Source organism: Falco naumanni, chromosome 2, assembly GCF_017639655.2.
Source record: "Falco naumanni isolate bFalNau1 chromosome 2, bFalNau1.pat, whole genome shotgun sequence".
NCBI classification, from domain to species: Eukaryota; Metazoa; Chordata; class Aves; order Falconiformes; family Falconidae; genus Falco; species Falco naumanni.
The window spans coordinates 76,099,408-76,126,232 of record NC_054055.1 but is presented as its reverse complement, the minus strand read 5'-3'; the positions used below and the strand labels follow the sequence as shown (position 1 = coordinate 76,126,232).

Below are 26,825 nucleotides of genomic sequence, written 5' to 3'. Positions count from 1 at the left end.
GCGGGAACGCCGTTCACGGTACATTGGTGATGTAAACAGGCGGGAGATGGGAGCTCAGCATAAAGCAGGTAAGCAAAGAACACGTAAACCGATGTCAGATGACCCGTAACGTCAAACCTGATCCTGAGGGAAATTCCCACTGCTGGAAGGAAGAATGTTACCCGAGGAAAAGTTTATCTTCTGACTTCAGGATCTGCCCTGGACCAAAGATGCCGATGCTGCTACTTCTACCAGAACATTCAGCACCCCTGATCAAAACCGGCACAAACTTGGGGGGAAGCAGTTTTATCATTCACCAAGTGAAAAGTGTTCTTTCTCAAGCTATTACTGTTGCCAAGTGAAAATATCAGTTCTTTGCCGGGGGGGCTTAATACATTTGTTTCCGGCCCTTTTGGCACCTGCTGTTTCAAAAGGAGGCTACAAGGCAGGTCTGACCTCCCCTGGGACAGCCACAATCCCACTGCCTTTGCTTGCCTGTGAGCGATGCCCCTGGCTTCTGCCACCAGGGGACCAGCTACACTGTGCAAACAGCCGAGTGCTACAGGCTCAGCCCGAGTGGAAGTTTCATCCACTGATTCTACGGGTGCATAAAGCTGCAAATAATTAGCTGTCAGGTGCTTACACCTACTTAGTCCTTAATGGCAGCACAGCAGCAGAATATATTCCAGCATTTTGTGGGCAGAAAAGTAGTACCTGAACAGATCAATGCAAGGTGAAAACAGCTGGGTTTTTTTTCAGCTATGTGATACCTAAAAACCTTCGCATAAAGAGTAAAATCTTAGCAGGCTAACTCAGGTAGCTTTTCAAAGGCATGCAAGACTCACAGTAAAAAAAAATAAATCAGACAGGGATATGAAAAAAATTCTTTTTGAGGCACAAGTATTAAACTGTACACCACAGTAACTTTTAAATGTCATACTTTAAAACTATATTTGTATATATATTATGCAGTCATATTACAAAAAAATATCATTAAAAGGTATATTTAATGCCTTGATTCACAGTAAGAACTCTTATAAGCTGAGTATTCTTATCTATGCCCTCACGATTTCACTTATCAGCTTTCTCTGCACAAATGTAGACGTCAGTGAACTGACTTGAATACAGCAATCCATCCAGCAAAACAGGTTTCAGAGTAATCCATCCACAGAGCTGAATAAAAAAGAAAAACTTAAAAAGCAGCCACCATACTACTACGAAAAAAATATTTACTTCATAACAGCTAGAAAGTAAATTCACTACCAAACTGCAAAATGAAATAGCTACTCTTTCTGCTGCATCTGAATAGTCATTTTTGTTTCTCTGTAGATAATCCAACCTGAACCATACCTGGAACAACCTGGAGAGATCAGATTTTATTTATTAAAAATGAGTGTTACATATTTTAAGGGTTCAGACATATATTCATGGAATGTTTAAAAAAGACAAGATCAGTATGTTGAGTCCAGAAATAAAAGTTGGACACTATCAATCTGTATGTTATGAAATAATAGTAGTTCTCACAATCATCTTCTTATGTATTCAGTGTTTTGCTCCATATCTGAATCTGATGAGTCACTTTCATCAGAAGAATGACAGGAATTTTGCCATTCCTGAGAGTCATTATGACAGTTTGGTTTCTGCATGTTTTCTGTGTCATCCAGATTTGCTTCAAAAGCACGAGCACATTGCCAGTCAACTGCATCTTCTTGGGAAGAAAGAAGAGCTGCAGAACTATCCACGTTCTCTTCAGAGGCTCCCAACAGCACAGTTTTTAAGTCAATGGTAAAGCAAGGACTCTCTCTTTGCCTAGAAGAATAGTTACTATTTACCTTAGAGAAAGGATTAAGTAACTCACTACTTGTGTCTTTGTCTTCTTCAACGTCCATCTCATGGTTTTCAAAATCTTCTGGGTTAGCATCTGGATTTTCACTTGCCTGGCTGCTGCTGTCATCACATGTACTATCTGTAGAATACGGCACAAATACATTCGATGTGTCAGAGAAATGAGGTACTCTACTTAAAATATCACGCCTTGTATAGTCATGATTATTTATGGCATTGCTTTCACTGTCATCACTGTCATCTTCATCACTGACACCACCACTAGATTCATTTGTCTTTTTCTTCATCTCTTTGTAGATGATCTCTACAGAGGCTATTTTTTCAGATTCAAACGTCCAAGGTGAATAGGTTAATGTCCTTATGAACACCTAAAAGAGCAAAGTGAATTAAAACAAACAAAAAAATCAGCCAAATTTGCACACACGCAAAAGAAAATATGAAAAAAGTACCCCCAGTCATGAGCTTGCCAAACAAACAAATCCTTCTATGCTGCTTCTGTGCTTCTATGCTTTTTCTGCAGAGTTTAGGGCATCTAGGATTGTTCCCTCTTCTCTGTTCCTGTAAACGTGACAGCCTTCACTATAAATCAAGGCACACAGCACAGGAGAGCCTCAAAGAAATGACACTACTGCCAAGCAGTGTCAGGTACTAAATGTTTTAATTGTAATTTTTGATATCTTTCTAAGACTAAAAGCTCATTTTAGAAATACAAGTTTAAACCTGAGGTGAGTCTTGCAACTCTCTATTACCTCTTGCTGTTACCCTGCAAAAGAGAAGCCTTATAGGATGATCAATTTTAATGTCCTTTAGAAATGTACCACTTGAAGCAAGTCACTTTCTCAGCTTTACTCTACGCTATATTTACAGCATTGGGGGAAAATGCTGACAAAAAACCCCCAACAACTAGCCTTAGACACTACTTGGCAAAGTCGTGTTCAGCAGTCTTAGGGATATGAAGGTAATGACATAGTAAAGGACAGAAACATGAGGAAAAAAGTCTTAGGAAAAGTTGATACCAATCTGCTCTGGATATGTTTGTAGAAAATGTAAAATATTTATGCTGAAAACCCAATAGGGTTAAAGTTTTCTTCCAGAGCTATATTGTTTCTTTTATCTTCCTTTGCTTTTTGTTTTCATCCAACTCCAATATTCAGGTAGATCATGACAGCCTGGTTCAAGAGTTAGTTTCTAAGATACTATGCCAGCTCTAGATTCTGGCAGAGTTATCTTGCATATGAATATCCTTTTTCTCCTACTAAGTGTTCTACTATCAGGCATCATTTTCACTAATGCCAATTTATAACAGAGTACAGTAATAAATCATTCCTGAGACCGGAGAAGGAAGATGGACATCAGGCTGCCCAGAGAAGGGATCCTGCACTTGCTAGTAACAGTTTGGAACTAACAGCTAGGATACTTTTCTGGCAGAGATGTATCTCCATGTAAGTGAATCCCAACCTATGGTATGAGACACCTGTGAAACTGGAAGGTTGAGGACCTGCAAGGTATGTCTGATTTCAGTAAATAGGATTTTTCCTTTGACTGAGAAGCTACTGTTGACATTACAAAGCAGAGTCAGGTTTCCTGAGAAACAAATATGCTTTAAAAACTGCTTCCTCAAAGCAGTATCTCATCTCTATGAAGGCCTTTGAAGATCCTTTGTCTCCTTGTTGAGGTGAATTGAGAGTAAGCTCTCATTTACTGTATGTGAGATCATTTCCAACAACCATTCAGATCTTGCTTTTAACAGACTGCTGAACTTTTTACTTTTAGCACTTCTCATATGCTGTTCTTGACTCCTTTGCATAGCTTTAAGAAAAAAAAAAAAGTCAGTCTTGGAGCACTAACAGTGACTCTTCTCCAGATGTGCCTAAATAACTGGCCCATCTTTTGGTGATAATGAGACCAAAGCTTCCAGCTCCAGGCCATTTTTATGTATCACTACAGAAAAAATATGCCCATACCCAACTAGGTCTTAAAGCTACCTTTTGTCTTTTCAGCTTACTTTCCTATGGAAACATCATAAAGAAAAGACCTTGAAGGCAAGTTTAAGATACTTGCTTTCAGTTGTAGACTCTCTCAAAATTTCTTTAAACTCCAGCAATCAGGGACCTGGCTAAACTACCCTCAAATCTTCAGGGAATGCTCTGATTTTTGGTGTGATAAATGGAAAAATATTATAGGGGTAATTGGTTTTGTTCTTAGAGTACAATGCTGTAGGATCAAGTAACAGAGGCAAAATGTGCCAGAAATTGCTTTGCTAAGGAGCAATGGATACACATTGCTCCTGAATGTTTTCAGAGTGCCCTTCTCGGTGGAGAACAGGTCTTTTCCCTATGTACTTCACCTAAAAACTGGAGTAGGCCTTTTGTTTTGGAGTTATTGCCCTAGCTCAGAGAGTAGGAGAAATTTGTCTGCTGCAAGAAGGATTTACATATAAGGTAATTTTCAAAGGGCAAGAGGTAAACTGTCTTACCCTGGGTGTTCTGCTGTAGGACCTAGCCTGCTTCTGTGTACCATAAAGAATTAATTTAAAAGTTACTTTGCGGGAAACTTCTCCCCTTCACTACTGCTTACCCCCTCTAACTTCACAGAATCATAGAACAGCCCAGGCTGGAAAGGAACTTGAAAGACCATTTATGGTCCAGCCTTTCATGGAGAGGGAGCCTAGATGATATCAGCTAGCACCCTGTCCAACTGCATATTGAAAACCTCCACTGATGGGGACTCTACCACAGCCCTGGGGAGGTTGTTCCAGTGATTGGTTGTTCTCACTGCAAAAAAATCTCTTTCTTATATCAAGATGAAACCTCTCATGGTGCACCTTGTGCCCATTGTCCCTTGTTTTGAGAGCTTCTGTCCTGTTTGTAGCTGCTTTTTAAGTACTGGAATACTGTAATGAAGTACCCCCTGAGCCTTCTCTTCTCCAGGGAGAAAAGACCTAACTCCTTCAGTCCTTCCTCACAGGCCAGGTTCTCCAGCCTTTTGCTCATCTTCCTGGCCCTTCTCTGGACCCTCTCCAGTCTGTTCACATCTTTCTTGGGCTGTGGGGATGAGAACTGGACACTACATTCCAGGTACAGCCTGACAACCACTGAGTAAGGTGGGATGATCACATGTCTATCTCTGTTAGTAACTTGTCACAGAAGTAGCAAGAAATTGTTTTGAAAAGACTGTTCCACAGAACAGACAAGATTTAGCAGCCTATAGACTATCTTTGATATAAGTAAACTACAAGTTAAAACATATGTACTTGCATAACTTGTACCTAACGCACAGGTTAGAAATTTCAGATAGTAAACTTCCTCCTTCCAAGCAGGAAGCTTAAATATGAGAATTATTACATACCAAGGCACGTGGAAGTGCTTCTGTTTGAAGAATATAACCTCCTGCATGCAAACACTTCAGGACACCAGCTAACATCAGTGAAACACACATAGCACCTGCGACTGCAGCTGTATGATAATCTGCAACTGAAAAAACCCGGCCAAATAAACATACATGAATGAAGTTTCCAATGACCACATTTCATATTTCACATTCAGAATAGCTATTTAGAATCACAGAATAATCTTGGCTAGTAGGGACCTCTGGAGGTCATCTGGTCCAAAGTCAAAACAAGACCAGATCTCAAATTAGATTCAGGAAATAAAGAAGAAATTACACCATCTTTGATAACTATTTATGCAGTTAGTGGAGATTTATATGGCTCACAGGAATAACATAGATTTATAGCCCCAAAGTGGATGGGTTTTTATATTTCACATAAATCCCCACAACATTTATCACACAGAAGATACTTTTTCTCTTACTATTTTTAGGACTGACTTGCAAATCTTCCTAGATAAAAACACTCCACTTGCACATAATCAAGTCAGATGATCCATTCTTGCACCACAGCACAGTTACCTGGTTCAGCTACAGAGTCCGCAGTTACACATTTCCAGGCTGATGGGATGGAATGTTTGTTTATAGATGCAGTGATCATAACAGACACACAGTAATTTCTATTTGGATACAATTCTTCAATGACAGTATTAAAAATTTCTTCAGTGGTTTCCTCCTGCGGCCTCTGCCATAAAATACAATGTTTTAAAGTTAGGTATTTGCCTAAAAAGAGATCCCCAGCCACTGATAAAATGTTATAGCTATTTCAGAGAAATGCAGTAGCGTGCAAAACCGCAAAAACTGGCACAGTAACTCAGCAGTTTACCTAGACAGCTGCTTCATCTCTAGTTCTAGCTGATATCAAGATGCCTACCTTATGCCTGTTTGTGAAATATTGTGTTATGAAAGATAAATTGTCTGCTCTCTCCAACTGATCACAGTATGTCCCCTTGAAGTAGCCTCACACAGATTCTACAGATTTGAAACTGCAAGTGATATTCTGATTCAGAAATCAGGGGAAAAATATCCACAGCAGGCAAGCTGAGGTCCTTCTGTGACTGCCAGCAGAATGAGTTACTTCGATTAAATCCCCAATAGGTACCCGTCTGACCTGCTGTTTAAAACTTCCAGCGCACACACCTGCTAGCAGTTTCTGCTAAACTGTCTTTCCCTTGTCCTCCCAGAGAATAATCACTTGAGCCAGTGCCCCGTGCTTTACTTCAGGTAAGGATATGGGACAACTAGTATTTTTCTTCTAGGCCTGTTACTCTGCAGTAAAAGTAAGCTAAGATTACATTGGCCATTCTCTTTGTTTTTTTCTAAGTATCTTCCATTCACATATTTTCTTCTGTGAATCTGCTAACCATCAGAGACATTGTATGCTTTCTGTATTTCTCCCCTAAAGCACTAATAAACTAAAAAGTTCTTTACCTTATGCTCTCCATCAGGTGTTTTTAGTGTTATAACATAATAAAGGCTTTTATATATATCAATTAAAGACAGGAGCTTTCCATTTTCTCTGTAGTAAGAGGTTGGCAGCTTTATGGTAACATTTATGCAGTTGAGACAGGAACTGATATTAATTTCTGGTGGTCCCAGGAATGCTATTGAAAAAAAGATTAAAAAAAGTTGGAAAAAATATACATTATGTATTCAGTACCAATCCTGTTTCCCTGACAGCTATATACCTGACTAAGATTCCAAAGTACGTCACTGTTGTAAAGCCACAAGGCCTTGCAATATTTAAGTTCCCTAGTAAAACGATCTTTTCCCGCGTGACTAGATTTTAAAAACAGAAAGCAGGGAAGGTGAGGGAAGAAGATGAAAGGTGACAGAGGCTTTGCTTTGGATCCACAGATATGTGAGCTTTTTATCTATTTGAGAGGAAAGCGGAAGTTAATGTATAGGAAAAACTGATTACTTTCTTGCTCATCATCATCTTCTAGTCACTGTCTGGAAGGAATCTTTGTAAAGTTCAGTGGTATATAGCCCTGCACATACTCACACTGGTTGCAAGGAAGGCTACAGGTCTAAACTTGACAGCTGAGCTTCAAGACTTACTAACAGTGTGATAGAGGACCTAGCAAAACATAGTTATACTTCTGTGAGACTTCCACTGAGTTCAGAGCAATCTCTCAGGCTTAGATCCTCAGAACATGTATATGTTGGAAGAGCTATGCACACTAATTCCCTCCTCTCTCCAAAACTACACATCCAGCAAGATCAGAGGAACTTCTATAGTGAATCAAGCCTAAGATATTCTTTCCTCCAACACAGGAAAGAAGTAGGAATGCTAGAAAATGGTGTGAAAACAAACTATCCACGTAATCCTCCACTGCTGCATAGTATGTGAGGGGAAAAAACCCCATGAAAATTTAGAGTTTGCATTTCACTTTTGTCTTTTCCAGAAGCGCGAACATTTTGATCAAGGTGGACACTGGTTTGCCAACCTCTGCAAAATTCAAAGAAGCAATACACATTTGCTATCTACTTCTGTTCCTGATACAGAGTAGAAAATAGTAAAAAAAGTTTCTATACTTAGAACAAATGTGAGCCTTCATCTACTCTCAAACAGGAAAGCATGCCCTAGTGAAATGGTTGCACACCTACTCCTTTCTCATCTTTTAAGTTACAAATAAACATTAGCTTAAATCTGGTTACAGTCAAGTGTGGTTGTTCTCCTGACTCTGTTATGAAGCTTTTCTGTCTTTGCTTAAATCCATTTATCAACAGGAGTGAGATTCCACTGTAGGTATTTGATATCAACTACAGCCAGCAGGAAAATCTCTCAGAATATTTATTCTTTGATATTCAGGCACAGTAAAACAAGAAACTATAGGGTTCATCTAAGTCCTGTACCCTGGAAAACAACACTTCACTCAACTGATTATGGTTTAAACTAGAGAACTACTAGCAAAACATCCAATTTCAAGTTACAAGTTGCCAGTGATGGACAATCATTCAGAGCACCTGACAGCTTGTTCCAGCAGTCAATTCAAAACATGCCTCTTGTTCCTTGCTAAAATTTATCAAGCTTCAGCTTCCAGTCAGGGCATGCTGTTATGCTGTGTTTACAAGACTGAAGAAGCCTGCCATCACATTAACTAGTGGTCAATGCATCTTCTTATCCTTCTGTTTATTTAAAATAAGTCTGAAAGACTGAAGGCCTCCACCTCAGATGGATGTTCTCATATTCTTCAGTTATCCTTGTGGCTATTCTCCCCATCTCTTCCAATTTTTCATCATGTCTGAGAGTATTAAGTGGACACAGCAGCAGCTACCTCTGCGCTGAATTCAGAGGTAACATGACTTGTTTCTCCTCCACAGTCCTCCAGTTGTTCCTCAGTCTTGGTCTCTGTTACTTCAAAACTGAGTATTAAGCAGAACTAAGGATGAAGCCACCTCTAGCATTAGAGTATGTTGCAGCTAATAAGCATCTTCTTTCAGAAGGAAAGGGAAAAGAGCAGGCTGATGAACAAACAAGTAAATCTCTTCCCCTAGACCTAGTGCAGACATAGGACTTCTTTAACTCTTAACACTGACTAACTGAAGTCATAAAAGCAATATGTTTTTTCTTTAATTTATGTACCTTGTGCGCATCAGAGATTTTTATTTTGTGCTTGTCAATGCTTGACACAATGCTATTTCCTGTATATTTTATATATATACATATGATTTCAAAACCAGAGCCTTGTCCATTTATCATAATTATTGTAGCCATTAATTTTAGAAAGCTATCTATATATTCTAGGTCTTGTAACTGACACATGACAGATTATATACAAATTCATATTGTCTTAAAGTGTTAAGCTACTGATCAAGTTAGTTTGGAGTGTCTTACTATAAAGCTAGCAGAATATCATTTATACATCAGCTACAAATGAACTACTAAAATGAGCAAATGCAGACAGAGAACTTACTATCAGTAAGTGGCGCAAAATGAAGTAGAGAAGAATTGAAAACTTCAGTTCCTATGATGCTCTCAACCAATGCAGAATACTGAGTAAAAGTCTCTTTAAAATCATCTGTCAGATTACAGGAGAGTTGCGTAATATCTGAACACTGTTTAGCAATCTTCCAGTTCCTGTAAATCAAACCAAGTTAAAAACAAAGATCAAAATAATCTGGATTCTCTGATAAAAGAAAGCACGGAGGGAGACATTTCCGAGTGGAAAAACAGACAAAGCAGGTCGAAGGAGGTGATTCTCCCCCTCTACTCTGTTCTCATGAGACCCCACCTGGAGTACTGTATTCAGCTCTGTGGCCCTCAACACAGGAAGGACATGGACCTGTTGGAGCAAGTCCAGAGGAGGGCTGTAGGGTACTAAAATAAGTTGACCTTATAGAGAAGCAAGGCTGAATTGACAAAGCTGTTAGTGTACAGATAAATGGCCACATTAGGCAGTGAAATCGCAAGTGCATGAACAGCTTACAACAAACAACTGCTTTGCTACACATAGACAAACTCCCAGGTGCTTGCTGCATGCAGGCACATTCCAGGGCAGAACCTGGGTAGATAAGCGTTTGTATGTAACTAACACTTATGTATGCAAAAACAATCTCACTTCTTCACTGACTTAGGGTCCGTACCTTCATACGCCACAGAGGGCCACAAAGATGATCAGAGGGCTGGAGCACCTCTCCTACAGAGAGGCTCAGAGGGTCAGGGTTGTCCAGCCCAGAGAAGAGAAGACTCCAGAGAGACCTTACAGCAGCCTTCCAGTGCCCAAAGGGGGCCTACAGGAAAGCTGGAGAGGGACTTTTTACCAGGGTGTGTAGTGACAGGACAAGAGCTTTAAGCTGAAATAGGATAGATTTAGATTAAGTATTAGGAAGAAATTCTTTACTGTGAGGGTGGTGAGGCACTGGCACAGGTCGCCCAGAGAAGCTGTGGATGCCCCGTCCCTGGAAGTGTTCAAGGCCAGGCTGGATGGCGCTTTCAGCAACCTGGTCTAGTAGAAGGTGCCCATGTCTATGGCAGGGGGTTGGGTCTAGATGATCACTGAAGTTCCTTCCAACCCAAACCATTCTATGATTCTAAACCAAGAAACCCCCAGTATTTTGAGTCATTAAACATTACAAGTGAAGCTTGTATCTATAAGACTTGCCTGCGGTCAGTATACAGCACACGATAGTATGTTGGAAGAGCTGGATCACTTTTTGCCTGCCAGGACAAAATATGCTGAAAATTGGATGATTCCATTTGTAGGTTGTGAGGTGGCCCTCCCAGAAATCTTTCTAGAAAGGTGAAAAAAAAAAAAAACAACAAAACACAACCCACAATCAAGAACAAAAAACCCGCTAATATGAATGGCAAACAAATGTGAGATTGCAACAATTCTAATAAATAAACCCAATTAGAGGAGCCTAATACTTGCCTCAAAATAAAGCAACCACAGAGCAGAGTTCAAGCACAATAGAAACAACAATGCAAAGGACTGTCCTCCCGTATCATATTTCAATTAAGTTCTTGAAACAGCATGAAGTTTTAAAATGATGGTTGGTGAGAATATGCAAGTATTTTGAGCTGTGTTAGGAGAAGCATTTGAAAGACAATAAAAACTCTTACCAGACAAGCTGCAACAAGCTGCAGACAGAATGATGATGTACACTGGAAAATGAAACTATGTATTAATGCATTTGTATGTCTACAATATCTGACTATTAGCAATATTAATCTGCAACAATTAGAGACAATACTCAGTGTTCCCTCAGTGGAACTGTTTCTTCCTTTCACATCATCTTCCTACTTTCCTCTACCCTTCCCTCCTTCCCCAGAGTATGGGATGTCCCCTTCCAGCCTCTGTCATTAATCCGACGCTCCCAGGGGCTAGTTCTTTGATAACTACACTGTGGTGCAGGCTTATGCTGATCCCTGCCAGATGAGGTTTGAGACTCAGTGTGAAAAAACGTACTTTAGATGTTCTTAGCAACTATTGTCTTAGAGGATTCTGACTGTTTCAGGTAGCTCACTCTGTCTATTAAACACCACTTTAAGTCACAACAAGAAACTTAAAACTGGTTTGGGAATATATACTATTACTGCTTGAAGTACATTACTGATCTTCACAGATGTCCTTCTTTGCTAAATGTGGGGAGTCCTCAAGGCTGTAGTTGTTGGTGCATTACTCATTGTCTTCAGTCAGCTAACTCCTGTAACTCCCCATTTCAGGCTCTGTTTAATAACTCCCTGTCTATTTTGTGTCCTGTTTCTGTAACATTTCCCTGTGAGTGCTTACAGCATTCTATTCCCTGCTTGCAAAAGAAAAGAAAACAGAACAACAACAGGTACTGCAACACTTCTGTTACAGGGTATGGTTAAGGCCATATTCAGCCTGTCAGTCGGGCCTACTGTCCAAGTAATTTCTGGAACCCAGCCTTCTTGCAGATCCTGATGTTCTAGAGGTCCCCCCATGTTCTTGCATAACCTTCATTAAGAGACTGCCAACCAGATTCTCATTGTACCCAGAATTCTTTTGCTTAACCAACCCAGTCTTGCATCATTCATCTTTTCAGCATGGGGCATCAGTAACATTCCTGAAATTCTTTTTTCTGACCCTTCTGATTTTTTTCAAGATCCTTCATCTCCCTTCTGCTTTCTGACTGCAACAAATACAAACTTCCTGTCCTCATTTCAAAGGCATTTTGTGGTCTGTCCTGCTGAGGAAATGCTGACTCCCATATTCAGTTGGCCAAAGAAGTTTAGTTTAATTTCAGACATGCATATTTTTTTCCTCATGCTTTAGACAAACTCCATGGAAATATCTGCAAAGTTACTTCAATATTTTCCCTAAAACTGTTCTCCATGAACTCGTTTTGTCTTGACACCTAAACCTTCTACCCTGAAATATGACAATACCCAAAACACTGCTGGCCTGCTACCTCTGTTGAACTGTGTTGATTACTACTGCCTTAAGATTTTGTTTTATTCTCCTCATCTCAATTAGAATGATAACTTCTGTAGCATGACACAGGTCTTTGACTTTACATTTGTACAGCAACGAACACAGCAGCACTCTGGTCCACAACTGAGGTTCTCAAGTGCCACGCTATGACAAATAAGGTAACAGAACTGCCTGATGTCTCAACAAGATATATCACTAAGAATGACTGTGAAAAGACAAAGAAATCTGGGACATACCTCATAAAAAATTAAAACAATCCTTATGGAGATTTAAAAATAATGGATAGGACAGGACTCTCACAGAACAGCTGAGGTTGAAAGGGACCTCTGGAGGTCATCTGGTCCAACCCCCGACTATGTAAAACATAGTATAGAATACATATTCCTGGTAAAGCAGAGGGAATTCAGAATAGTAGTGAGTCAGTGGGGACTGTCCTGTCCCAGACACACTTGGAGAATTTCCTAATGGATTACTGCAATTACTTATGATCCTTGTCTGCTTTTGCAGACAGCACTGGAAAAGAAAAAATTTTCTACTCAATTAATTAAAGAGATATCTGCACAGAATCTTTATGGCTGCAGAGAAGTGCCTTAAAAATTGCTCTTTAATTAGCAGTGCGCACACACAAGAAGTGCACACAAATACACTTGGGCACCCAAGTTTGCTGAAATCATTTGGGATGGATATTTAGCCAAGTATCTCTTATAACTCTGGCTCTTTGGACTTCTGTCTCACAAATATTAAACTATGCTCCCAGCATCCCTTCTGAAATTAGATGCAAAGAGATTAAGCAGCTCACTTGGGTTTTGCACATGCAGCAAATTTATATTTCCACAAGACAGAAAATTCATCTTTCTCAAGCTTCATTTTGCCATTCAAACCACAGACATCCTCTCTTGCACATCTTCCTTTTGCACTTGTCCTTCTATGTTACGACTGAATAATAAACAACCCCTTAGAGAAGTGCAGTTACAAGTAGAACAAATAACTTGTAACAGATCACCTATCTGGAAAAAACATCCAGTGAATATGAACAACAAAGCGATACTTTAACAGTTATTGCTCAACTGAACGCAAGCTCACATTTGTAATTGTCTGTGGCAGGAATTTTCCCTTCTCCCAATACACACACAGCCCTTCGCACATTAAAGGGTATTCCCATCACAGAAACAGTGTCAGTGCACAGACTCCAGTAATGGCATGCTTCCTTGGAGCAAACCCTTCGGATTAGGGGATGCAGTCTTTTGCCATTATCTCTTATGCCACCCACCTCACATGTCAGATGTCTTGCTGATATATTTCCTGTTGACATTAATGTTTTTTTGTTCTGTATATATTTGTGATTTTCAAATGCCTCTCCAAATTCCTTTCATCTAGAGTTCAAACTGCCTCAGAACTTTGTTTCAACGAACGTGTTTAGCAAAGATAGCTGGAGAGCTGCAAAATTTTGTACCTTGCACTCTCACGTGAGAGGCACAGACAAGGAAAAAATTATCTTAGACAAAATAACTGGGAAAATCAAGACTGGAGAAATAAAGACAGTCTGTAAACTGAATGGGGAATCTTCTTTGCTGCCTTATCTTTTTTAGAGAATTAAATGACCTTATCAAAACAAGTTGTCACTACAACTACTACTCAGCCAACAAACTATGTTTGTTGCGCCTGCTAATCCAGAAACTAAGAAATCCTGAAAAAAAAAATAATCAGAATTATAAAAAAAATAAAAGCCAACACATCCAACTAAGAGTTCACTGGACATTTAGAGAGGCAGAATGCAGTATGCTGTTTCAAAGCATTTCTTTCTTACGGGAAGATCATGGTTTATGTATAGAATGGAGTACGTAGAATATAATACGCTAGATTCCTGAATCTGTGAATTACTCCAGGCAGGGTTCTGTAATAAGATGATGGTATCTTACTTCAGTAACCCAGGAGGAGTGTTAGTGAAAAATTAGCTCTTGCAATATAAAAGGTACAGGCTACTTACCAAGCTGATAAAAATGCATTGGTACATCCATCAGTGTTTCCACAGTGATTAAGAAATATAAACTACTGATGATAAAATAAACATTTTGCATCTGTACCTGCAAATAAATAATAATAATTTTAAAATCACATTCAGCAAATCATCTTAGTACATTACTTGCAATTAAAACGAGGTCTATGTACAAAGAGTTATTTTAACCTCTTCAGTGTTTTTGGGGAGGCAATGGTACTGAAACAGTTACTGTTATCAGGGGTGGGGTGGGGCAAGGATCATCAGATTAGACAGGCAATTTTATTACAATAGCACTTTCCATTTTTCTCATGGAAAGGTTTCTTAACATTTCAAATAAACACAGAAAGCGTTGTATGGTTATTTGTATTACTTTTGCATGAAGGTAGTCCCTGAAAATTCTACACCATTCACTCCAACTTATTAAATACAATGAAAATAAACATTGCTTGGCTTTATTTGAAATATTACAAGAACTCACCACTGTTGTAAAAAATGTTTCCAAAAAGAGGGTAGATCAAGAGGAAGGTTAGGAAAAAAACCCCAATTATAGAATTAGTAACTATAAAGAAGTTATGAGGTTTATATTACAATTTTTAAAATACATAAGGCCTATTAAAATATTCCCTCTCCTCCACGTTATTATTTTACTTTACTTATTATCCTCATAGCATTAATATTTGCAGGATCTGGTTTTGAATTATAGGCATAATACTAAGAAAAATCTATGCATCTACAGACAGCTAGGCAAGGGTATAACTATTTCCAAGGAATCTTCTACTCGGGTTTAATGCCAATAGATTGTTTTTTAATTTTAAGTGATTTTAAAATACAATGTAAATTATTTTCTCTGCAAAACAAACAGCTTAAAAATTAAAATCATGACAAAACGTGCTATGGTCAAACTTAACACAGTAAGAGCAGATGAATTTTTAAAAAAACCTCAAACCTATCTGAGATGCCAATCTTCCTCTGCTCAAACTATATGAAGTTATTGGATAAAAGTTGAGAACCTGTATCAGTGCAACTTATAATCATTCCACAGACAAAGAGAATGTTCTTTTCATTTCAGTTTGGTTCATTTTATTGATTCATTCAAGCACGAGGAATATTTAGGGCATATAAAATACTGGTCTTCCAAGATAAGATTTACTAATTACAAAATCTTTAAGGTTATCACTGCTATCAGCAGACTAGAAAGCAATGAAATCACACATATGTATCAAGTCCATGTAGTTTTGGTGCTGGCAAATGTGACAAAATAATTTGACTTTCTCATTCAGCTCAAACTTACAGCTTACACAAGCAGGGGAAAAAAAGGTATCTTTCTACTCAACAAGGTTACCAGCTCTGTTCAGAAGTGACAGAGAACAATGTTACTTTCACAGTCACTTCAAAGTTACACCTGCAGGATCTGATTTTTCAGGTTGTTCCAAATTTTCTCTTACAGGGAAAACTTTGAGGATCCTGAATTCACTTAGCAAAATATTTCTTTTATGCCTTCATCCTTGCAATTAGTTACAAGACATGTTCAAAGCACTCCATATGTAGTATTAGGCAATACATTTACTCGCATACTTTCGATCCCTGCTGTACATGCTGTCACGAATAAGTCTTGGAATCTGAAGTGGCTCATGTGTGGCTCTGTAGGCTGAACACCACATATGTGTTACATGATGCATATTCAAAGCCAAGTTATGTTTTTCTTACATATTCTAAGGTGCTAAATACATGACAAAACAGGTTCATCTCAGAGTTTGCACAGTTGTCTAAATCCGGATGTGTTCTGCAGATCTATCAATGCCAGTGAAGCTCTGGGGGAAATTCCAGGGGAAAACTATTTCTGTCAGAATTCTGATTAGCTTTTGTTACTCGTGCTCTTCAGCAATTCCTGGAAAGAAGTCATACAAATCCTAGTGAGTCCAGCCCCCACTCACCTTATCAGCCTGGGCTCACAGTAACTCCCCTGGGAGCTGTGTGAAGCCCCCAGCACTTTCAAAACTCAGCTTCATCCTTCCTCATAGTCTTCGGCAGCAGCCCATTTTTAACTGGAGTTCCGATTGGGTTGTTTTGCATTTGCTTCTCATCAGAAAAAAAGCAGCCTTTGAAGTTTTGGAAGTCACCAGCTTGTATTTCAGAAAAGCTCGGCATCAGTAAAGCAGAAAACACACCCTGTTCTTTGAAACAAGCAGGTGGTGTATTTATTTATAGAAATCTACTTATCAGAACATCGACAGAGAGACAAGACACCACAGGAAATGTTTCAGGCACAGAAGTCAGCAGAAGAATGTTCCAAACCGACGTGGGTAACACAGTGTATGGATCAACTTGTAACGCTATGGGCCTTGCAGGGGTAAGTCGCTTGTACGGAGACCGAACTCATTTAACCCTAATGACCCGAGCCTGTTAACCAGAAGCCCATTTCCCACGCTGCCAGCAGTGCTCCTGCCCGGCAGCCCAGGCCGTGCGCGGAGGAACCACCGTGGGACGGGCAGCATCACACCCAGCACAGCCCCGCGCTGCCCCTGCCGCTCCGGGGGGGCGGGGGGCGCACGACGCGACACCGCCTGCGACAAGCGGCTCTCTCAGTTCACCGCTGTGTTTTCCCTTACAGATTTCTGGCCTTGAGCTACACGATTACCTGCCACCAAAACCTGCTACAAACGCACCTCACCGAGTGTCGCTAGGGTCAGTTTTGCACTGGGTGACACTGCCGGCGGGGCGATCCCAACAACCCGCCGTTTCCATCTGCGGTTCGGCCGGGTTTGCGCCACAACGCGCTGCGGGGACGCGGAATCCGGCCGACAACGGCCTCCACAACGCGCCCGACAAGCGCCAACGGCGATGGGAGACCGTCCTCCAGGAGCCGCCGCCCGCCGCCGGCGCCTCCCCTCCCCGAGGGAGCGGCGGGAGCGCACCGCGGCAGCGGCGCCGGCCCGGGCCTGGCGCCGTTAGGGGCCGGCCCAGCCCTCGCTCCGGCGGCCGTAACGCAACAGCTCCAACGCCCCACGCCGCAGACGGGCACCCCGACCCGCTAAGGCGAAGCGGGGTGACGCCGCCGCCCCAGCCGTACCTCGCAGCAGGCGGCATGCCTGCGGGCTCCGCTCCGCGCCAGATCCCCATGGCTGCCCTGTCGGTCCGAGGGAGACGCACGGGCCGCCGACGCCCAACGGGAAATGGCGGAGGGGGCGCTGCGGCGCGCGGCCCGCCCCGCCCCGGGGTAGGGCAGCGGGGCAGCGCCCGGGGGGCACCGCTTCACCCGGCGCGGGGCCTGCGCCTGGCCGGCGGCTGCCCGGGCGGCGCGCAGCTCCCCTCCCGCACCCGCGGAAACCGGTTCCCGCCCTTGTTTCGCTTTCTTTTACGCGCCCCCCCGCGCCCCTCCCCCGCTCTGCAATGCTCGTCCCCGTGAGGGAGGCCTCGGCCTCCGCGGGGCGCTGCGCAGCTCCCCCGCCGCCTTCTCCGCGGTCCCGACGCGGGGCGGTGCTGCTGGGAAGGTTCTGTAAAGATTTGCCTTGATGGGCACCGAAACGGGTGAGGTGTCCTCTGCCCGGGCGTTTTCTGCAGGCGGGAACAGGAATTCTGTGGCGTTGAATACATCCCGTGTCTGCCGCGTGAGCGATCCTCATGAGCTCTGGCACCTACCTGAGGTGAGGGGTGCGAAGCCAGGTGTGGTTCATGGCTATGTCCGCAGCCCCTGCGGCCTCACTGACACCTCCTTGCCCCTTTCCTCCACCGTGGGTTTCGTCCCTCATGGAGACACACGTAATTTCGGGAGTTGTTTGGCGGTGGGACGTGAGGTTACGCTACATCTCCTTCAGCTGTACGAGGCAAAGCAACCAGAGGTTTCCCATCACCATCTTTTAGGCACCTACAGACTTTCTGGTTAAATATATCTATTGCTTTAACACATGAATAGATCATGTATGAAGACAGTTTTTTTCCCCCATTTTGCTTCATGAAGAAATAACGTTAGATCGCAGATGTAAACTGAAAAAGTCCCAGTTCTGACTAGAAACTCCAGGCTAAATTCACTGTACGTCTTTGCATCAGTTTGTCTTACAAGTATGATATGTGGCACCATGATTTGTGTTTTCCGACTCCCGTTCCCAACTAGCTTTTTGAAGGGCAGAACGTTTATCTGGAAGCAGAGCCTGGAATGAAAATCAGAAGGGCAAGTGAAATTTTAATGTTACTCTGCTGTGATCAGTTCTGCCACCACAGTACTGTGCCTTCCGACATGCCTACATCTGCTTTATACCTCTGACACTACCTTCCCATGGCTCGCTCAGCTTCTGCCTACCCAAACATAAAGGTCTCCTAAACTCTGATTTTTATTTTCTTGTTGTTTCACTTGTTCCAGCACACATTTTTTTTCTTAAGGCTGTTTTACCTGTAAGTCTTTCTATTTTTCAGCTGCTTTTCCAGCATTATGTTTACTGAAACCTCTTCCCAATTTTCTGCCATCTTTGCAGAGGTTTCCCAAACTCCGTTGTTTTCCTGCCTATCAGATTAATTCACTGGCTCTTGTGGTCTCTCAGCACTTTGTGTTGAAGATGCTGAAATTTAGCTGTGCTTTTCTTCTCTTAACATTTCCTTCTCCTTTTTTCTGATCATTTCTTGTCTCTCCACTTCTTTAAACTATAAACACAGCAAAAAGTGAGATCTTCAGCTTTCTCGCCAGCCTTTCTCGTTGTCTCCAGTGATGATGTTGTCACTTGGTCATCCAGAGAATCTTCTGTCTGGCCTAGGTAGAGGAGGGATGAAGTAACGTTCAAGTCATTGGCTCCATTGTATGGGGGAGAGAGAAGGGTGAGGGGAAAAAAGCTTAACTGAGCAACAGCAGGAGGGTTGAACAGTGAGTTCAGCAGCTTTGGCTCATGCAGGAATCAGCTACTTTGCCCTTGATTCTTCAGATGCAGGGACTCTTTCACCTGCTTGCCTGCCTACCTATCTACCTACCTACCTTGTGATGAGGAAGCCAGTGAAAAGGTGACCATGTTGTGGCAGACTGTTATTCACCAATATTTGTAGGGGTGAAGGGAGAAGAATTTTGCTGGGATGAGTGAGGACACCAGCCTTCAGCAGGGGTGACTGGCAAAAAAGCCAGGAAAACTGTGAAAAACATTTCCAAGGAAGCCTTTTGGATAAGGTGTAGCTGAAGATCCAGTGGATCAGGTTCTCTTTTTATAGGTTCCCAGCTACTGGCTACAGGGAACTGTTTCCATCTGTGCAGTGACTGCTGAGTAAGCTTGGTTGTAAACTTGCAGTAAAATTGCAGTTTGCAATGTCAGTTGTGTGCTGGTGCCTGTGTTGTGCTTTACCCATGCTCAAGGCCAACTTCACAGTCTCTGGTGTCTCGGAATATTTTAACTTTAGGATATGTCTTTTTTTGCCTTTGCTTTTTCCTTTCGATGGCTGCCGGCTTATTCTTTTCACTCAGACTAACAGAGTACCCAGAGCTGAATTGTTCCCTTGGCTGGTGTAGCGTATCCTTGAGCTGCAGGGTTGCTGAATTACCTGAAGAGAGCTTGGTCCTTTTGTAAGTTTAAATCCCTCTCGCTTACATGTGGTATCTGTTAACATTCTACTTTCTTCCTTCATGTAGAATGTGTCTTTTCCAGCTAGCCTCAAGGTCTTTCTTACATTGTTTCCCATTCCTAGCATTATGCCTTTCCTGCATTTGATTATTTTTTAAAATATATTTATTTATTTTCAGACTTTCCTTATTTGAACTAATTTTTCATAATACCATACTTTTTACTTCTATTTAAGTAGGGCTTTCTTTCTGTGGGCTTCAGAGCCCTTTGCAGAGAATGGGAAAAATAGTATTATTTCATAGGTGAGGTGACTAAAGCAGAGAGGTAAGAAGGTGTGTTTTCACAGGTGCATGACCCTTCCACCCCCTGGTGATTTTAGGATGAATTACATGTTGTTGGCAGTTCTGGTAACTAGGATTAAAGTCAGAAGTTACTTGTCTGAGGTTATCCTGTATGTTGGTGGTGAAGAAGAGCTAGAACTCAGTTTTCACAAATTTTTGGTCAAGTCACCAGGTCATCGCTATTACCAATGTAAATATAAATTACCTCCTATCCCATGATCTGTCTGTGACTTAGAAATAAATGTATCCTTGGGTGCTGAATTATTACTTCCACCTCTAGCTGTTCCTGATTCTGGAGCACTCAGCAAAGTACTCTCACTCAGGTACTGACCCAGCACAGGTGGGGATAAGGGTAGGACTACAAGCAAGGAATTGTGAAGATTTGTATAGTGCAAAGTATAAAACCTCCCAATTTTGGCAGCTCAGCTTGCATTTGCCATGAAAGAAAAATTGTGCTGAAATCAAAGGGATACTCAGCTATACCAGGAATAAGATTCTGCAATGAAATCTCTAGTAGGTTTTTTTGGTTGTTTTTGGTTGGTTAATTGGTTTTGGTGTTGGTGTTTAATGTAGAGAATGGCTCCATCTCTTGTAATTAATGTGAAAAATTGCCAGTAGGATTTGTAAGTGCAATAGGGGGTCAGGCCTTGAGCTCTGTCCTAGTAAACACTGACATTATTCTTCAAAGAAAATTGGGAAGAAATTGCACAGACTAAATACACTCATATCGCAGACAATTATTTTCTTAGTTCTGTTAATGTGTGTGTGTATGTGCATATGTGTGTGTTTATACATACATATCTGTTAGTGCGCATGCAGCTGGTTGATCAGTTGCTCTCTGAGAGATCGTCTGATACATTGCTTGCACAAGGTCCACACTGAATGAAGAACAGCTCATTACATGTGAAACATGGTGTAAAGCTGATACTGAGGAGGAAGGCAGGTATTTTGAGGAAGTAACTGAGGTGCTAAATTTCCTATCAACGAAGACATCTGCCCTATATTTCTCAGTTTCTCTTTTTGCAATATAAGGTTACATAAAATAATCTGGAGAGTTCATTGTGATTCATCTGTTACAATGAAGCAAATTTAATTTACAGTAAAATTAATCCTCAGGATTAAATGTGCCACTGCTAACCCGTGCCACACATGATTGGTAAAAGAGCAGGAAGTTTTAGAACTAGTTTCAAAACTCATATAAGAAAAGCAAAGTTTACAAAAGGCCAACTAACATAGAAGAAGTCATTGTTACCCATTTGTTCCGTTCTGGGTATATAGAGGGGTGGTTGCTTTTTCATTAGGGCAATGGCAGAAACATTTCCTTCTGTGTTTTAATACTTTCTATCTGAATTTGGAGCAGGAATCTTAACACCCGATGGCTGGGTTAAAAGTTGGATTTTGACGCTGGTGAAGTAAGCACCCTCTCTTTTCAGTTGTCACTTTGCTGTTCAGTTTTTGAATGCAAGGCTGTCTGGAAGGAAAATCTGATCAGTCATGATCAACACAGGGTCAGACCGTTGCTGTCTGTGCAGGCCAAAGCTTATGGAGGTTGTTCAGAGGTCCAAAGTATTCTAAGCATATCACAACTACCCAGCCTGGTGCTTGACAAAAATATCATTCTGTTTCACCTTTGCAGCTACTGTGGTATCTAGACAAGGCAAAGAATTGCCAGCTGTGGGTGGGTCTGTGAGTGCAACTGCTGCTGTAGAACTGGAGGAGTAAGCACAGCAGCTAAACGCACATGGCAGTCCCCGTGCTGTGGTAGTTCGCAACCTTTATGGAATAACAGACCATTGTTATGCCTCCTCTCTTGTGGCTGCTCAGCCTAATTGTGCTCAATAGTTTTTACTATTAAAGATGATCATGTGTGTATGCCACAAGCACAGGAAGTATCATGAAAATAATTCAAACGCTTATTTCAAAATAGCTCAACAAGCTGGTATTTATCCTGAAGTTATGCACTGGTACATCTGGTTTTTGCCCTGGTCTGAAGGAAACTCCTAGTGTGCATGTAGGTCTTGTTTGGCTTGACCTAATTTCTGCTGATAGCTTCTTGTGCTTGCACATCCTGAAACATCCTGTTTTGTGTCATTCGTACATCATGTCGACCTTTTTGACTGTATTATTGTTACTGGGGATTTCAGGTGGCAAAATAATTGCTATAGTAGTTGGCTACTGATAGGTTTGTTGGTAAAGTTTGTCCCATTACAAAGAAAGAGAGTATAAAGGAAGATGAAGAAAGACAGGATTGAGTTGCTCTTATTTTCTTTGTGAATTCATGGGGCCCTCATTTCATCTCACACATCTAACTGAGACATCCTCAACTTCCCCATGTCCTGTGTGATTTCATTTCTTCTCCATACATCCTATTACTTCCCCACCACTGACACCTCTAGTAAGGGCTGATCCTCTATGCAGGCAGGGTTTCACTGAGTATACAAATGCTGGAAATTGATTAAAACTAGTAAAATACTAGGCTGTAAGCCTGTCTTCCAATTGCTGTGCTTACTGTTAACGTGACTCAGTGATAGTGTTAGGGAGAACATTGCTACACAATTTCCAGGTATAGGCATCTTTATATAACTTTCCCTGATTATTTGCTTCTGACACGTCTATTTTTATTAAATCTTATTTCTGGTTTTGCTATCTTTATTTTGTTCTCAGCTCAGCTGTGTGGACTGTTCAGAAAACTCAGTGGATCCAAAACTAGGAGAGACTGCCCCTTCCCACCCCCCTTTTCTAAAAAAAAATTTTGTACAGCCCTATACATTTTTTGTATGCTCATGTTTTGCAATCCAGGATCAGAAAAAAATAAAAAATGTGTAATATTTTAGTAAGTAATTAAGTCTTTTGTGACTAAAGAAATCGGAATGTGATCTTTTTTGGCCTGAAGGGGATGCTGTTTCTCTAGGAAAAAATATTGAAAAAGCCATTGAAGAGGAGTATTTTGAAAGTCTTGTAGAAAGTACTTGTATTAAAATTAGATATACACCTATCTATGCTCTTTGACTTTGTCTTAATAAGATTTCATCAACACTTTGGAAGACTGAAACCTCTCTTAGGAGAAAATCAAATGTACTTTATTAAACCTTCCAGGGTATCATGAACCAGCACACCTAAAATAGGAGCCATTACATGTTTTTATTATTATTCATACATATCTTTAATATGTCTTTTTGTGTTGATCATATATTTTGAAATGCTTTCAGATTTGTTGGTGGGAGAGAGGTGTGGTTTCTCTACAAGTCCCCACACAAGATGCTAACACTCATTTGTTCTGAAAGATTTCACTGTGCGAAGCTGAGAGACAGTAGATTTCTGGTATTACTTAGGTACCTTGCAAATTACTCATTTCAGTCAGTTTTTACCACCTCCATGTCTTGACTCAAATTGCAATAAAGGGCAAATTTCTTAATTTTGGCCCAACTCCTTTGTTGCTTTTTAGGTTTAGCAAACTGGTGAGATCCTTCTCCTTTTTACTAAGAAATATTTTGTTTCTTGAAAGATTGCTTAAAATCCAAATCCAGTCTTAGATGCTTCTAGGATGTGGCCTGTCACCTTCAGTGTCACCTGTGTCACCCCTGTGTCTCACCTTGCAGGCCAATTAATCCTGATGGGGGAGAGAACTTGCCTTATCCTCAACTTGGGTGGGTGGGGAAGGGTGTCACCTATTGCCTTTTGGTGGAAGGGCCTGAGGTACGTTTCTGGTGGGGGGTCAAGCACAATCCTTGGGTTTTTTTGGAGTATGAAGGAATGCAGAACTCTAGGATAGGTTAGACAGTGGGTGCAGGATGTGTTTCTTCCACATAGGCATTTGTTGGGTCTGCACTGTTCAGCACATTCAGAAATCATTTGGAAAAGAGAACAGGCAGACAAAGTTTACTGCTAGTGTGAATTTATGCAGGGTAGAAATATTTTGCAATACTTCCCAGGTACCACTGGGCTGCAAGATACAGTGGCAGATGGCAGATGAAATTGGATGTTAAGGTATAACTAGATGCTTAAACCATTTTTACATTATTCCTGAGATCTGTGTTGCTGGCTGCTGCATGAGACAGGACACGGGTGTAACTGAATTTTAGGTATGATGAAGTCTGACTGAGCTTATGTCCTTAAGGCTGCAGAATCAGGAGGACAGACTCAGACTGCATGACATCCAAGCCAGGTGTGCTTAAGGATAACAGGATTTTGTGAACATGGGCTGTTTCAGTGCCTGTGAACTCCCAGAGGTTCCCTGTGGAGTTTCAGGAACTGTAAAGGCTCCAAACTCTACGTGAACCCAGTAGGCCTAATGGCCCCAAGAATACAGCTGAGTTCCTACATACAACTGCCATGTAGCAGAAATAAAATGTGCAGGCATGCCAAGACGTGTGAAACTCAATGTTATGTAGACCTGGTCGCATTTCAACTGCACAGGGGAAGATTCTGTTTTGTGTTTGCAGAAAATGGATTGTCCATCAGATCTTTTCCTTGCCTAAGACTCTATCCCTGGGTTGTGGAGGTCCTTGCTGTACAGGTTCTGCTTCTGTCTTACATGCCTTGACTGCCTCCTGCCTGTGTTACACTGTGAGTCATGCAGCTCTTTCAGGGTGAAGATAGCTGTCAGGCCATGTGCATATGAAAGGTCACTACTGCTGATTTCTGATCTTTGGCTGGTGTTTTGAGACACTTCTATAACAGCAATGACAAATACTACCTTTCTACACTTTATTCTAAGAGAACCTGCTAACTTTTCTCTGAAAACTGCTGCCTTAAGTAACCTTGATCATTTTCTCAGGGGATGCGCAGGTGCTAGACTGAATCCTTGCTTACTGTGATCTGTAAAATTTAATTTGATCTCTGCATGGTTCATTATGTAGAGAATTACAACTGGCAACATGATGTTGTACTTCCCTCCTTGGACTAGGGAGGCGTAGAAGAATGGCGACGTCCCATACTCTTTGTCTGGAAGAAAAGAACTAAAGATGGGAAACACTCTTTCAGTTTTACAGTGACTTTTATGTGATCTCTGAAATATTGTTTGTGTTCAAAAATGGAGGTCTGAATAAGCCTTTTGTTTCTGGTTGGGTAATCAGCATTGGCAGCTTACCAGTTGTTAAGTGGTCTTAAGAAAAGTTTGGTTAGATTTCTATGCAACTTTATATGACAGTTAGGAAAAGAGTACTACTTGCCCACGGCCCTGCTCTTTGACCTTCGCAATGTTCTTACGAAAAAGGGAGCACTTAAAAATATAACTCATACTTGCTTTGAAAATTTGGCTGAAGATCTAGTCAGGGATTAAAAAGAAAGTTTTAAGTACGTACAGTGAAGTTACAGTTCATTCAGTATTTCACAGTTCTAGGATAGTCACAGGAGTTTCTGTGCGTGAGGACCATGTATATACATACCTCCCAGACGGGTGGGTGGGAAACAGTGCTTATCCTTACCTTATAATGGCACAATGGAAGTCCATGATTATGCTTCTAGGTGGGACACTTGCTTTGGTTAGGAAGATGTGGCCACTTTCCAGTGTAAATTCAGCCTTTCAGGAAGTACCTCTTTTCCTAAAGAGGGTGGTCTCTGAAGTCTAAACCTTGGAAAAAATTCCAAGTTGCTGCTTTTTCCTTTGTATAATGACAAAGGACTTTTTCACCTATTACTGCAGATTTTTACAACTTACTCTAAGTGCATTGTATAGAATAAATTCAAATTACTTTCACTACTAGTAGTAGTACTTATTGCATGGAGACGGTTTTTGTATAAAGAAGTTAATATATGAACTCTTTTCCATGTGACTACATCTCTGTGCTTGGTACTTGGCCCATAGTTTTCATTGCCTGTAGTGCAATAACTGAAACGATATAGGTATGACTTATTAAGCCAAATTCTGCATGAACCCATGCCACCTCAGTGAAGTCAATTAACGTAGTAGGGTTTGCAGTGGGGTGGTACAGAATCTGCTCTCTGGTGATTTGTATTCATTAAAAACTAGCACTGAGCTAGAAGACTATTAAATGTTTTGTGGGGCTGCTAAACTCTCAGAAGTGGTTTGATTTTTTTCAGAATACCCAGGTTTGGAAGAACTTGAATCAACCTGTCATTGATGAGCACTTAGCAGGGGTAGAGAGCTGCAGAAACTGCACAATCCTGGAGCATATGATAACATGTTATTCCCAGTTTGGGACCATTAGTTTCACAGTTTTCTCAGATAAATATAAACATAGAAACATGTAAGCATGCATCACCTGGGATTTCACTCTCTGCAGGTTTTAAATTCACTGGTGTCTCCAAGGGTTAATCAATATTGATGGCAATTATTCTTAGTCCACACACCAAATGAAATGAACACGTACTCTTCCTGTTTTGCTTTGTTTCTTTGGTAAGATGTAACAGAGAAATACCAAAATAATATAAAAGATTGTGTTGGAGCTGCAGAGGGCTGACGAAGTTAGATTTATTTTGTATCAGGTATTGTTTAATAACAGTCTCATTGCCTTAGTCCTTTGAGAGAAGGACAATGTGTAGCAGCTTTCTTTGGTGCAAAAGAATGAAAAACCTCAACAACCTTGATTCGAGGGACATGTGAAGACTACCTCAGAGGTTTTTATTTCTGTTCTCCCTTTTGTAAACTTCAGCTTCTGGAAAGCTGGTGGCTTAGATCCCTGGGAAGTTTTTCCTCAGTATTTGACAGGCACTAACATCTAACGTGAAATGCATGTAAACCATGGTATGGTAGCTAAATAAAGGTGATGAAACTTAGGTGTTACTGTAGCCCTGCAAGCATTTACATACATCCTTGGACTTGCACAAATTGTCTCTGTGAAATAAATAAGATTATTAAATCCTTACGTGACTG

The 26,825-nt window shown here is 41.1% G+C and overlaps 1 protein-coding gene across 5 annotated transcripts; it reads right to left on the bottom strand.

The window, feature by feature from the left end:
- Positions 1–857: 857 nt before the first annotated feature.
- IFNAR2 (interferon alpha and beta receptor subunit 2) lies at positions 858–17,455 on the bottom strand. 5 transcript variants are annotated; one of them, XM_040584943.1, is made up of 10 exons: positions 17,186–17,313; positions 16,050–16,238; positions 14,104–14,200; positions 10,781–10,822; positions 10,320–10,449; positions 9,132–9,295; positions 6,643–6,815; positions 5,734–5,896; positions 5,173–5,297; positions 858–2,192 (listed from the first exon to the last, which is right to left on the bottom strand). In XM_040584943.1, the coding sequence occupies exons 3-10, from the start codon at positions 14,192–14,194 to the stop codon at positions 1,506–1,508; spliced, it is 1,575 nt and encodes a 524-aa protein (XP_040440877.1). In that variant the 5' UTR covers positions 14,195–14,200; positions 16,050–16,238; positions 17,186–17,313; the 3' UTR covers positions 858–1,505. The 5 variants fall into 5 exon arrangements, with proteins under 5 accessions (XP_040440877.1, XP_040440875.1, XP_040440876.1 ...); XM_040584941.1 differs by having other exon boundaries at positions 16,050–16,284; positions 17,186–17,305; XM_040584942.1 differs by having other exon boundaries at positions 16,050–16,289; positions 17,186–17,301.
- Positions 17,456–26,825: the final 9,370 nt, after the last annotated feature.

Bases quoted from the DNA above. Each gene is read 5' to 3' on its own strand.
- IFNAR2 (XM_040584944.1), bottom strand. From the start codon at position 14,194: ATGCAAAATGTTTATTTTATCATCAGTAGTTTATATTTCTTAATCACT. The intron at 10,450-10,780 runs GTAAGAGTTTTT...TCACCTTTCTAG, and splicing joins AGCTTGTTGCAGCTTGTCTG to AAAGATTTCTGGGAGGGCCA. The intron at 5,897-6,642 runs GTAAAGAACTTT...ATTTTATGGCAG, and splicing joins CACCTGATGGAGAGCATAAG to AGGCCGCAGGAGGAAACCAC.